The 14,996-nt window shown below is 39.4% G+C and overlaps 1 protein-coding gene across 1 annotated transcript; it reads right to left on the bottom strand.

Moving 5' to 3' along the window:
- Window positions 1-1,403: 1,403 nt before the first annotated feature.
- On the bottom strand, window positions 1,404-13,875 carry map3k2 (mitogen-activated protein kinase kinase kinase 2). Its single transcript, XM_046856050.1, has 17 exons — window positions 13,436-13,875; window positions 10,961-11,033; window positions 10,761-10,873; window positions 10,452-10,492; window positions 9,279-9,378; window positions 8,871-8,984; window positions 8,253-8,334; window positions 7,888-8,018; window positions 7,705-7,784; window positions 7,555-7,622; window positions 7,378-7,470; window positions 7,037-7,258; window positions 6,793-6,941; window positions 6,236-6,367; window positions 6,009-6,138; window positions 5,671-5,848; window positions 1,404-5,100 (listed from the first exon to the last, which is right to left on the bottom strand). Exons 2-17 carry the CDS (start codon window positions 10,962-10,964, stop codon window positions 4,881-4,883), a joined length of 1,857 nt encoding a protein of 618 aa, XP_046712006.1. The 5' UTR covers window positions 10,965-11,033; window positions 13,436-13,875; the 3' UTR covers window positions 1,404-4,880.
- Window positions 13,876-14,996: the final 1,121 nt, after the last annotated feature.

Here is a 14,996-nt window from a genome sequence, read left to right as displayed (position 1 = left end):
AGTTTATAGGACTGTGGTGAGACCTGAGATGTTGTATGGTTTAGAGACAGTGGCATTGAGTAAAAGACTGGAGGTGGAGCTGATGGTAGCAGAGCTGAAGATGTTGAGATTTTCCTCAGGAGGGAGGAGGATGGACAGAATTAGAAACTTTTGAAGTTGGGAAGACGTCCTAATGTCTTCTGTTGGGGATGAACCATGTGGTGTTTTTACTTGTGAAAATTTGAGAAAAATGTATTACATTAAAAAAAAAACCAAACAATGTAATTGGGTCACAAAAGTTTAATTGTTAAAATGAACTGCTTGGTGATAACTTTTCCAACTTCCAACTTATATAAATATAATTTCAATTGACAAACTTTACACAAAACATTAATATTTTCACACAAATCCAGAATGACCCAGCATTAACAAAAAAAAAAGACCTGAGGCATGGTAAATGTGAAATAAATATCTTTATTATTTTTTTTCATTATCATCATTATTAGCAACACTATACAAAGTGCCAGCCATTTACAGGCAACCTCACGATGTCCAGCAAATTGTCCAATCAGCTCTGCTTATACAGCAGGTCACATTGGGCCATTCGGATGCCTATCATGCATATAATCTTGAGTTTAAAAAAAAAAAAAAAAAAAAAAAAAAAAAAAGAATAAAATAAAATATATTTATATAGATATAAAAAATTATGCGTAGCACTGATATACAGATTTTATATAAACAGGCTTATTGGTCACAAACCAAATTGAATTATAAACATGGCTTCCTTGTACCATAGACAAAGCAGACAAGAGAGTTTCGAGTCAGATAAGTGAACTCTGTCAAAAAGAGAAAATCTTGTTTATTTCTTTGTTTAATTTTTTTTTGGTTGGTTTTTTTTTTCCCCCTTTTGTTTTTAGTTTTTTTTTTCCTTTTTTAGTTGTGTAGTCAAAAGCGCAATGCATTGAACACACTGGCACTACTCAAATCAGAAAAAGGCCCAATACACACACACACACACACACACACACACAAAAGTGCATTCAGGAGTGGCAGCAGTGGCTCAACAAATGTCATTAGAAAAGCATGTCGTGGTAGTTGAAGGTGATTAGGAGTAAGTTGTTCGGAACTGTCGAAGGTGGAACAACAACATGGCGATGGCTTGTTAAATGCTGCAAACTGCATTTCAAAATGACAAGAATGCAGACAAGCGAACACAAGTCAGGGGTCACCTGGAATTCGAGTACATTCCTGCATGAGTTCAGTTTGTCCTACCACACCGTGAGAATCCTACTGCTCCTCATCTCTACATACAATCAAAAGCATTAACACCACCCTTACACACACACACACACACACACACACACACACACACACACACACACACACACACACACACACACACACACACACACACATACATACATATATATGTATATGAAGTGCCAAACATTCACTGGCAAAAATATATATAAAAGAAAGAAAAAAAAATCAGTGTACAAATTATGGTCTCAAAAATGTGCAAAAAGTTCAACATCAAAAGGACCAGACGATTGTACAATTGTACATACGTTACAAACGCCTGCACACCAAGTACGCTAACAGACAACGGACGATGCCTTCCCTCGATTTCAGGTCGAGTTCATTTAAACCAAAAACATGAAACCAGAAGTACTTTCAAGTTCTGACCTTTCGACTTTGAGATATTATGGCTAAGCAGAACATGGAACGCTGTATGGAAATAATAATAATAAAAAAAAAAAAAGTGCTCTTGGCCCAGAGAACTGGAACATACCAATAATTACTTACGAAGGGGAAGCCGGGGGTGCGTCTGGATTGTACCTGACCTTATATTAACCTGACTGTAGTTCCGAATGAATTTAAACGACTTAACGGCAGGGTCTCTGAGTCTGTGGCGGTAAACAGAAGAATCTGGAGTATAAAAACTGTAAACATCACTTGGAATGAAACGTTTGCATCTGAATTGTTAACAGCTCCCCCCCCCCTCCAAGCACCAGCGGCCAGGTTTTTCTCCTTTCTTTTCACGGTGGTTCTGGTCAATACTGAGCCATCGACATGACAGCATTCTGATTCACGCTATACAGTCCCGGTGGAGAATCACAACTACGACAAGCAGAGTCTCTACAGCTCAAAAATTCATGAAAAAAAATTTACGTACGGAAAAAAAAAACCAGCAGTCTACTGCCAAGCTCATGCTGTGTTTCCATCAAGTATAACTGCTCTGAGGTCACCAGTAGTGCATTAAATTCAATCAACCACTACTGAAAGATCGTCAGGCAGGCACGTACCATCGGTTCACTGTGAATGACAAAACAGATCGATTTCAGTACACGTCTGCAATGAGCAGCTCAGATCAATCTGATTCATCTTTCTGATGTTACCAACAGTTAACATTAGAAACATTCACACACACCTACCTATATACATTCATATATTACATATATAAATGTGTGTGTGTGAAGAGTTACTGTTATGACATCAGAAAGACTGCACCCAATCACAGCCATTTATAAGATTAGCCATATTTACATGCAAATATTAACCCAACTCAGATCCTAGCCGAAATCATTACTGAGATTTGGTCTCTTAAGAAAATTACATGTGGCATACATGTACAAATAGACAAGTTAAATAAATAATGTGACTGAATTAGTAAAAATGTCTGCATGTAAACAGGGCTAAATAGTTTCCTTCCACCGGAAGCTCAGATCAGATCGGTCAAAACACGGTCAAGAAATCACTTCGCTAATCTAACCTCATTCAGGAGTGTTGTAAACGGTTTAAACAAACTTGACACCGAAGAGATTTGCCTAGACACAAATAAAATAGTACCACAGAGACGGCTGTGTAAATGGGTGAAAACTAGGCACTGTGTAAATAAATTTCAAATCTGGCATTGATCTACACTCCTGCAGAACAACAGGCAAGCTTCGACACCAAGAATGCTGCAGTAATGTCTACAAGTGAGTCATGGTAAAAGGTGAGTCATGATAAAACAAGCTAAAAAAACACACGTCTCAAGACATCTGGGATTGTGAAATCAGTTTCAGTTAAAAACAGACACAAACATGGTCAAGTACTGGTGGGTAATAATGAGAACTAAAGTTCGTGTCAGGCGTTCTGAGGTCAGCCTCTTATAATGAAAAGAAAAAAAAACAACACTGAAAACAAATCCTAATAAAAAATTCATAACCTTTTTTTCTTCATATCGCAAGGTACTATTAAAAAATTAACAAATAAAAATAAAAAAATAAAAATAATACTATAGAATTCTGCTGGCTTTCAAAATATGGCAAGATGGATAAAAAGTGTCTCTCTTTTTGTCTATTCAGTCAATCAACCATTTAAAAAAAAAAAAAAAGATTAAAATTAACATTCATACTGCTGTTAAAGAAAAGCTCCACCCTACAACACATTACATGCGTTTATATTTAACCGTTTGTTGCCCGTTTTAAAAGGCTCTGATGCTAAAAAGCTTCTGATGTCACAAGGAGATATTGATAGAGCAGTTTAAAAAGAAAAAAAAAGAAAACCCTCCATGACCTCAAAGACTGATGATATTATGTTTTGGTTTAAAAAACATGGACTTTTTTTTTTTACTTCCACTAACCATTCTTTGATGTCCAGCCGAGAAAATGGGAGATGTTGCTGCAAAACAGTGGACACGAAGTCTCCTGACTCGGATGCGCAGGGTTACAGTAGCGGCTGGGTAGCGATCTACGAGGCGACGATGCTGCGTGAAAGTATGAAAGTTGAGATGTGGACGGCGTAAAGGATTAAATCGCTGCTGTATTTCTGTCTTTAGGTAGAGATTAAGTCGGGGGTGGGATCACAGTGGTGCCACCACCATGAGATATTCAATGGCATTGCGGGGAACATGTAGACAGTTTAGCGAGGGTCAACGTTTAAAAAAAAAAAAAAAAAAAAAAGATTTGCATTCAGAATGGACTCTTCCTTTAAAGACTTCGAATCACTAATCATTAAAAGCACTGTGTAACGAGAAGGCAAAGGAGTGCTTAAAGAACTGAGCTGGAGTCAGTTTGTTATTGAAGCAGAGAATGAGGAAAACAGAAGACCTCCAGGGATTTGTAGCTGAACGACTGCTCGGTGTGGGAGCACAGATTCACAAAACTGTTTCCACAAACCAAAAAGGCACAAAGCAAAAGCGAACTTTGTGAGCGAAACTGATAGATCACAATCCTTTTCGACACTACAGCTCGAAAAATAGTGGCACGCTCTTTAAACCGTGAACATGAGAGAGAGATAGAAAGAGAGATACAGCAAAAACTAACCTTTGTACAGCATACAAATCTACAGTATAGATGTTCATGAAAGTGTGAGTGTGTGTCTGTGGTTCGTTCTAACTGTGCAAGAGAATGAGAACTTAAAGGAGTAACGCTGGAGTCCCAACACCCTGTGGTCTGATTTCTTTTTCCTTAGATTTGCCTGTTTTAGCAGCTTGATGGCACACCAGGCCTCTCCTTGGCTTGACAGTACATTCTGGGTCATGTTGGAACGAGATAGCCTCTCAGATTCATCCCATGAGCCTAGAAGCTGATGAGACTCCCTGGAGCTTGGTCTCCTAATCCAATTCCGCATAACTCAAACGAAAGAAAAATCTACATTAACAAAATTCCTTTAGTCCTTAGGGGTACTTACCCCTGAGTGAAATTAAGGTGCAATGTTTTTAACCAGAATCAAGCTGCTTCCAAATGCTATCCTCCACCAACAGAGGTGTAGATCCACTTCCTGCTAAACCACACCCCTCCCCCAATCTCTCTGGTCCAACGGTAGTGCTCTACAGCAGGCTGGGCGAAGTGTAGATAAGGGCAGACACTTAGGGTTGTCTCTGAAATTGTTCAGTGATCGATGGCAGGAAGGGGTTAGTGAACAAAAAAATGCCGTAATAAGTCCTCAGCAGCTGGCCGTTGTTTTGTTTCCACAAAAATGCGTTTAAGAAAGTCGCGGCAGTGGTCAGACACGTGAGCTGGGAGTGTAGGGTTGGTCGGCTGAGTCGCGATTTTAAAGATGGCTGCCATCGCCTCGAACTCTGCCCAAGGAGGCCGCTGTGTTAGCATTTCAACTACGGTGCAGCCGACACTCCTGCGGAAATCAGAGACAAACGTTGTTAATCGGTACAACATTTACTTCCTGGATATCTTTAATGACTGGTGTCACGTCCAATGAGCGGCGAGTATCCCATTCACAAACTACACTTACTTTTTATAGTTTGTTTGAATTGTTAATTTGTCTTATGATTTTTTTCATTTGTTTTCTGGTTTGTTTACTTGTTTTTCACTTCTCAGCCATTATACTAAAGCCATGGCTGCTTAAATTAGTGATTCTCAATTCCTACATGACATGAAACCAGGGATTGTCAAGGGATTATTTAGGATGGCTATGAATTGTGACTTTTTACAAACAAACCCTCAATTGACTTCTTTCGGGAGACAACTTTTGGAACTTTACTATCGCTCCTTTACTGCCCCCTGGTGGCAATAAATCCCAGTCAGAAGACCACAATAAATAATGGTGTAAAAAAGAAAAGTGAGCCGAGGTTTAGGTAGTGCCGTTTTATTATTCTTGTCATTTCAAATGGCCTAGAATTGGTACACCAAAACAAAATCCATCTGCTTTGACATTAATTTGCAATACACATTGTAGGTATCTTACCATATATCAGCTTTCCTGCCATAGCCCTCTCCACTAATAACCTCTGGGCTCATCCAGTACGGAGTTCCCGTCACCGACTTCATACCCGTTCCTGACAGACAAATAGTCTGCAGCCGACGACTTGCTCCAAAGTCACCTAGTTTTACATTCCCAGCTGAATCTCTCAGGATGTTTGCACCTGATGGAAATGGAAGCAAAATAATCGAATAACTTTAGCAAAAAAATAAATAAATAAAAATACCAACAAGCTTCTAATTAGTGTGAAATCATTGTGTCGGGAATCTCAGGTTCAGCCCACGCCCATTTTGTCAAACTGTAGGGGTGTCTTACGTTCTCACCTTTGATGTCTCTGTGGACAATCATGTTGCTGTGAAGGTAACACACTCCTTCTAAGATCTGCCGTGTGTATTTACGCGTGACATTTTCTGTCAGAGCGCCGTATGACTTGAGTTGGTCTTTAATTGATCCCTGAGAACACGAAAATATAATATATATAATGACTACATCTTAGAGGCTGGTGGTCAACAAGATTAGGCTTTAGATGGTGTAGAATGTTGTGTTTTACCCCAGGCATGTATTCCATGAAGATAGACAGAGTTCTTTCATGTGTGTCCCGCAGACAGCCGTAGTACTGGACTATGCGCTCATGAAAAAGATTCTTCAGGAGCTGGATCTCACACTCCAATGCACTCACCTCCTTAACACGTACAAAGACAAACACGTGATGCATATACAAGACATACTATCGCAGGGTTAAGTGTTTCTTGTGTGTGTATGTGTGTATGTACATATATCTATATCCCTAAATGAACACACAGTGGGGCTTGCATAAATAGTACCTTTTCCACAAATTTTAATCTTCCAATAAATTATTACTGAATCTTTTTGGATTACATGCAATAAATATTTCAAACTAATGACTGTGGTTAAGATGAATATTAGAAAAAAGGAGCCACCTAGTAGCCAAGTGTAGTGGCTTTCACCACTATGATTTAATTTAAGAATGGTGATAAGCAGCGAACGCTTATGCACGCTCATTGTGCAAGTTCCTGTCGTTCCTTAGAGTAAACTATAGACATTACATCATATTTATGTTGCATAAACATTGTTGTCATTTCTAACCTTGCTGGTCTCTGGGCTGTCTGGATCAAACTGGACCTGTTTGACGGCGAGTTCTCTGCCTGTGTCAGCGTCGTAACAGAGGAAGACCCGACCGAATCCACCCTGACCAAGAAGTTTCCCCAGGCGCCAGTTAGTGGGGGCACGAGGAGCTGCACATACAAACACAAACACACTTAATGAACAGCACATGTTGCATGTGTCAACATAATACACACACACTCATTTTTTTATTTATCAGACATACAGCGACTGGGCGGGCTGATGTCCATAACAGAGAGTGTTGGGTTGGTGCTGGGGTTGGGCTCGATATCGCTGCCACGGCGGCGGCGACCTGGCTCTTCCAGTTCAGGAGAGAAGATGCTGCTGCCGCTGCTCGTGCTCGGGCTCTGATCTGTCGGGCTGAAACTCACGGGTGAGCGGAAGCCGTGGCCCTGCGTTCGCCGTGCCCGCGGAAACGTCTTACGCCCTGCATTGAGGATGAGTAATAGAGCCTTACAAATGGAACAACTGGCAAACATTGTCTAAGCTTTATTAGATATCTGTGCACTCCATAAGCTGCATTAAATTAAGTAAAAGGCCCCTCACCATCACTGTAGTCCTGCAGACCAAAAGGGATGGGGTATCTCCGTGGATACGTACCACCTTTACCTGACTTCTCAAACACTGGTATGTCACACTCTGAAAAAGGAACAATGTTAAAAAAAGGATCTAACAGGATAATTCTGATTATAAATTATTGTAATTTTGTTTCTAAAATCTTACCCGGAAAGTCCTGATGGTTGTCTGGGTAACTCTGTGCTCGGGGCATACGAGATTTCGGATAGCTTTCACTATAAAATGGGAACAGTCATTCAGCGGATCTACTATAAAACAACGTGTAAATGCCTTTCAAAAAAAAGAGATAAAAAATACCTGTCAAGAGGACTATCCAGTGATGGACAACTGCCTGAAGCTGAATTCTCAGGGCTGCTCATGGACAGTGGATCCAGCATCTGTACATGCAAATATACAGTTGGCACAGTTACTCCCCACCGCCAAACACAACAGGTGCTAAAACTTGTTGCATATTAAAATAGCCAAAAGACGTTTCATCACCTGGTCCATGCTCTCAGGTATAAACTCTCCTTCGCTGTTGATGCTGGTGAACGAGCCGTTTCTGGCCACCTGCTGCAGAGCATCAGGGATGTAGCCCGGAGGAGGAGAGCTGCGGTCTGTTGATTGAGATCCTGCATAGACGGACACAGCAGTTTGTATCCCATAATGCTAAAAATAATTTTATCTTTGAAATATGTTTAGAATTCACCCTGAGTCAGCAATCTCAGCTTTATACTGATATAATAACTAATGTGTTGATTAATACTTTTCCATATGGATTCATTTTAATCAGGTTACATAACAACTGTACATAAAACACAAGATTTAAGACTAAAAAAAAGATTGTTACAAAACTCAGCACTGACCCATCAGAGCGAGAATGCTCTTCCTGTCCGTGTTGTCCAGATGCTCGTGAGTCAGCAACATATTCATACCAGAGAGTGAGTTCTGATAAAATGAAGACAGAAATTTGACACAATTACAAGATGTCCATGTACATAACGTGAGCATTAATACCATTTGTGACAGTCGTCCCCGTGTTTATCGTGATAGTTACATGCCAAAACCCACCGCCAGCATCCCAGAACCACGATTTTTCGCTACGTGTTCTTCATCTCGTGTAAATGTAAGATACACACGGTACGTTATTTTTAGGTATGCTTTTACTTCATTTTATAATGAAGAATTATATTTTTATTAATAAATTACCTTATTTCAACATAAAGCTCAATAAAAACAATTGACTATAAGTTTAGTAAAGTGGGACCGCGAGATTCGAGCCGCGAAATGGTAGTGTCACAGTATATGCCCTCTGCAAAATGTGACACACTACTTTCATTTTTAGTACATCAATGGTATATAATGACCAAGCTATGGATACGCTTATACCGCACACAGAAACTCTAATGGACAGTCAATCTATCAAGTACCGTTAGAGCTTCAAAGGTGGATATAATTTTTATAATATATACATTTAGACTGACCTGAGAAGATGCTGGAAGCACCAGGAGAATCTTGAGACTCTTCATGTGGACGGAACGATCCAGCAGCTCAACGGCTTTATCCAGATCATCTTGGGTACTCAAAGGAATCACCAACTACCAAAGAAGAGAGAGCGAGACAGACAGACAGACGCATGGATAAAGAGGAAGAAAGAAAGTGAAAAGGAGACAGAAAAAAAGAAAGTGAAAATAAATAAATAAATAAATAAATAAATAAATAAATAAATAAATAAATAAATAAAAGGAGAGAAACAGAAAAGGGGAAAATTCTTTTATCTTCCAGTTCGTATATGATTAATTTCAGTCACAGCTTAATCATTATAATACTGAACATTTTCATGCACTATGTACAATAATCATTATTTTGTACACAGAGCAATAAAGCAATACCTCGTTATTGGTGTAGTGCAGATCCATCGTTTGACCGAACGCCACTTTAGCTTTGGCACTCAGATCGTCCAGCATGAGAGGTCGAGGAAACTGCAGGATCCTAAAACAGCACACAGAAACGCAGATTATAACATATTACAGTATGCGTGCACACACACACACACACACAGCACAACGTTTCACAATGTTGGCCGTAAACACAATCCTGCACAACTTTATACGCTGTATTTATTCTCCACACCAGCACAGAAAAGCTTTTTAATCTCTAAAAACAAGAAATGTATACACTGAATAATCTGTACAGATGTGTGAACAGCTGGGATGGAGCTGAAAAAATCTCCTAGACCTGCTTTAATATATTATTAGCGAATATATCAATGGGTAAAATAACAGTGTGAATCAAAATGTCACTTGGTTATAGATGTTGTTTTACCTCTTCAGGAAACTAGAGCTTCATTATTCTACACATGGACTATATTGCCAAAAGTTTGCAGACACCTGGTCATAAGTATTGCATGTCCTTTTTGAGCATTGCATTTCATATTTAGTCTTAATTTGCTCATATAATCTCCTCCACTCCATTTGTTCATTAGCCACAAGGATGTACTCCAATTCATCCCGAAGGTGTTCAGTAAGGTTGAGATCAGAGCTTTATAGCAGGCCATTTAAGATCTTCCTCTCCAAAGCATGTAAACCATATCTTCATGGAGCTCACTTTGTGCACAGAGGCATTGCCATGCTGGGATAGGTTTTGGGTTTCCAAGTTCAACTAACCACAACTGCGTGTCTCCAGCTTTGTGGTAACAGTTTGGAGAAGAACCAAATATTGCAGGGGAAATCAGGTGTCTCAATACTTTTGGCAATATAGTGTAACTAGCAAAGATGGCAGGCAAATAAAAAAACTGTGTGTACATTTGCATTTGCAGTGTTGACAAAAATAAATGTTCTTTAGCAGGAAAAGACCAGCTGGTTCAAAAATGAATAAATAAATAAAAAATAAATAAATATCTCTCTGGGTAACGATAAACACCGAGGATAAATCAGCAGAATATTATTTTTCATCCATGAATAAATACATGGTAATATTTTCTCGTGATATTTGATGTAAGTGCACATATTGATTAACCCTTTCTCTTTCGTTTTGAATAGAGAAAAAAAAAAAAAGGTGAATACCTCTTCTCTCCTCGGTACTCAAACTTCACCCGAACATCATTCTGTAAAACAGAGAGCATGGTTAAAGAATCAAACTGATGAACAATACTTTTCAGTCCATCACTTCCTTCATTCCACTCTTAACTACGACCAGATTATGTTAACACTTCCCTTATATTCGTCTCTGCATTGGTGCTGAATAGACACAAATGTTTGCATGATCATCCAGAACTTCCCGAAAAAAAAAAACTGTCACGTTTCTTACTGCGACACGAACGCACTAATTTGCACTTGTGATTATTTTTGTTCAGCATGGCAAAAACAACAGACCTGGTTCTTAGGAGACGAGGCTTTGGGTTTTCCCAGATCAGGCATTGCTGACCTGTTGGAGCGTTGCAGTTCGGCCAGGTCCTGCATGATGGAGTTCAAAACCTCCTGTTCGTCTGTTGGAACAAAATACTAAAAATTTTACAAAGTGATTGGCAATAATTAAAAAAAAATGGAGGAGGTATTAGAAAATTAGTACATACCCATGATCAATGCTTAAATTCTGCCCCAGGAGGTCAGGAAGGAGGATCTGCCCATTAAATGGGTTCCTTTCTCCTATAATTAGAGAGCACGTTTTGAAAACTTTGCACTAATGTATAAGATACATGTGTAAAAACACATATGCTTGATATGCTTCAACATAAAACTGAATTCAAACAATATTTTCTAGTTTGAATACATGCAGGTTCCTTTTGTTTCTGTGGAACAAACTGTTAAAAACATACAAGAATTGGACAGTGAATGACTGAAATTTCTGGCTCCAGTAAAAGAACTTGTATTAGACAGAGAACAGAAGAAAGTGATCATCCCCACAGGCAAACATGGAGGTGGAAGCTTAATAGTGTGGGGTTGTTTTGGAGCAGGGAAGATTAGAGACTTATTCCAGAAAGTGAGAGAAATCCTGAACCAACATGGCCACCATTCCATACTTCAACAACATGCAAATCCATCTGGACTGCAGCTCATTGGAAACTACTTCAACATACAACAAGACAATGACAAGTGCCATAAGATATTTAGAGATGAACAGTCAGCTGGAGGGTTCTCCATCATGGAAGGACCTGCCCAGTCACTTAAAGCCTACTGAACTGCTCTGGGATGAACTGGATTACAAGGTCAGAAAGAAAGATTTACAAGAGGCAAAGTATATCAGCTGAATGTTTGGAGGAACTAACTGTCTGAATTCCAAAAGTGTGTAAAGTTCAATGGAATTGTTTGGTCAAAGCAACTCTTCATACCATTAAAGTGATGTGGTTTGTTGAATATAAACATGCATGTGTCCATCAACAACAAATAAAGACTGTGTATATCTATTCTCTCTCTCGCTCTCATTTGCCAGATGCCACCTTTCTATCTTAATTGATAGATAAGATGAACTGAACAGCTTAAAGTTAAAGGGCCTTGCTTAAGGGCCCAACAGTGGCAGCTTGGTAGTGCTGAGAATTACACCCATAAACATCTAAAATCAAAAGACCAAGATCTTAAACACTGCCCAGTTTCCTATGTTCTGAGTTTTTATGTATAAGACATTCTGTCATACATAAAGGACTTGACCGAGTCGGCGTACATACAGCAGTATTACCAAATGTGGTCAAGTACAAGGAAGTACAGATTGTCCTGCTGGTTTGTGCATATCTCAGTGCTCGCAGAAATAAAGTGCTTAGAAACCTTTCCTCAAGCTACTAGTATTGCACGATGCTTTTATTACATTGCCTTGAAGACCATTGTTAACTGCAGTTATCGGATTTTGCTATCAGAACACTTTGTTCGTAAATAAATGAGCACGATATCAGACTAAGACCAGAATGTTTCGATACATCCATACATTTTATTTCTTTCTGGAAAATTCTTTCTTATGAGAACGCAAATCCGGTCTGTAACCTTCGATTCGACCTGCCATGCCATATTAATGAGAAGAGGACAAAAAGAGAGGAAAATGGCACTTAACTACAACACTGACAATAAAACTGCATTCGTTAAGTCGATAACAGGATCGTGTTTTCTGTTTATTTACTTAATTTTAATATGATGAAAACAATGAAACCATCAAAATCCATTCTAATATAATAGTTGGTATAATCTGACATCTATTATTGGCTGTCAATCAAGTTTGTTTATTGTCCCCTTTCTTTATAAAAATGTTTCAGCGCACCTCTGAAAATAGGTATTAATTCTAACCACATAAAACGAGATTTTTTTTCCCATTTAATTAAGCATGCAAATGTATGCATACCTGCATATTTAATTAGAAATCGTCTCATTTGCATCAACACAGGTACACGTACAGATACAGGTGCAGGCACAGACATGCCTTTCATTAAAGACAACTTAATCACCTGTAGACTTCTTTTCTTTTTCAATAATGCAAAGTTGTAACAAGTTGAAATAAAGGAATAAAAATCCGATGGCATTGTGATAAAAACCGAGGATTTACAACACGGACATACAAATGAAGAAGCAACAAATCATTGACAACTCAAAAACATGAGTTGAACACAAACTAGCAGCTTGGTGAATGAAATATATAATAAAGACTACACTGGGAAATATTGTTTACAATATAACCGAAATATAAAGAGTTTCTGTGTACCGATATTCCCGTCGTTAGCTCGCTAAACCGCTAGCATACTCCTAATAACACGCTAGCTAGCTGCTTGGTTTATAAAAAGATATCATAACATTTTTTGTTGTACATAAAAGAAATATTGAGAAGTTATTGTTTTAAACGTAATGTCTGAAAGTCGAAACCCCAGACGGTCAGGGTTTAGCAAGCTAGCCGCTACATCCATGCTAGTTCCCCACGAAGCTAGCTACAGTGTCGCGCGAGACTACACACATAACTAGCAAAGCTGACTAGCCGATATACAACACACCAAATGTATTTAGTGTTATTTATCCATTTACATGCATAAAAGGAAATAATTATAGCGTTGTTGTCCTCTTGTTTTCTTTTTTACCTGGGTTGTCTGGGTTGAGTTCACTTCCTCATCCACAACGGCCCTGAAAGTACGGGCCTGGCGCAAACAGGACAAGTTATAAAGTCCAGTTAGAAGTCCAAACTCAGTGCCAGGCCTGTGTGCACGCCATATTTCCAGTTAAATGTATCCTCAAAATGCTGTTCGTCTGCATATTTCCACCAGGAAATTAATTACTGATCACTTTACTAACTTGTGCCATTTGATGGACTGGATGTGTGATGTGTGGTGGCGCCGATGTCGGCGCATTTACATGCTTTGGGAAGAAATAAAACGGTGGAAAAAAACCCGACTTTGAGACAGTTAACATCCAGCTATCGAGCGGCTCGGTTTTTGTTTACATGCAAAAATCCTCCAACACGACACGGTCCAGGGAAACAAGCTGCTGCGGCTTCCTCCTCCTCCTCCTCCGTGAAACAGGCCGAGCGCGACGCAAAACAGGGCCGTGTCCCAAATCTCTCAGCAAACACTATCAAAGTGCCCTACCTAGGGCTTAAACGGTCCACTCTGAGCACGCTACGTATAAAATCTGGAGCCGTTTGAAACACGAGCCGTCGGCGGCGCGCACGCGCTCCTCGGTGCCTTTGGTCTGGCTTCACGGCAGCGGATTATGATCGCGTCTTCGCGTCACACCGCCGTCTTGTGGCCACTGAGGGTACACACAGAGAGGGTGCAGATAAAGACTGAATCGTATTCTACCACTTTTATGGTTAGTAACAAAGTGGGAGATATCAATCAATCAATCAATCAATCAATCAATCAATCATCCTGGTCAGGTTCACCCTGGACCTGAAGTCTATTTCAAGAGCACTGATGGCGATACATCCCCAGTGAGACACGGTTTAGAGTTGATGTCTACTAGGCTGAAGAAACTCGGTAGACATGAGGGGATATGTGAAATGCTGTACAGACAATAACCCAATCTCTGCACAAGTTTTTATCCCGGTTCATCTGTTCTGGACAAGTTTGTTTATTAAAAAAACCTTGAGAGGAACCAGACTCAAAAGGGAAACCCATCCTCATTTGGGTGACAGAAGAAACTTTCATACACAACAGTGCACTATGAATATAAACATTTCTTACAAGGAGAATTTCTGTAACAAAACGTGGTTCACAAAATGTGAGGTTTATTAAAAAGTTGTGAAACGGTTATTGAAAATAGTCGGTTTGCTGTATTAACAATGTTGCGACACTGTTATGACACCACTTATTCCTTCGGGCCTTATGGTTCTAAAGACCTTGTCCTCTATGAGGACAAGAACTGCATTATGTAATCATTTCAGTCACATAATAAATTCCTGCAATTACTGCATTCGTAATCGAATTTTTAAGAAAACGATCATAAATTGGAAGCTTCCGTCTGCACCCAGTTTGAAGCCCCTGCCAACACAATTGAAAATAATTTTTTTTTTAGTGCAATCGAATTACATCTTGAAGCTATTAAACGCCCTATTTTCCAGTTTATGAGCACCGAATGGGCATCGGGTCAAACACTGATCAACACACTCACCCCTCGTAAACAGACCTGGTGTTAGAAGAGCAT

The sequence above is a fragment of the Silurus meridionalis genome, chromosome 1, assembly GCF_014805685.1.
Source record: "Silurus meridionalis isolate SWU-2019-XX chromosome 1, ASM1480568v1, whole genome shotgun sequence".
Classification (NCBI taxonomy): Eukaryota; Metazoa; Chordata; class Actinopteri; order Siluriformes; family Siluridae; genus Silurus; species Silurus meridionalis.
This window is presented reverse-complemented; position numbering and strand designations above follow the sequence as displayed.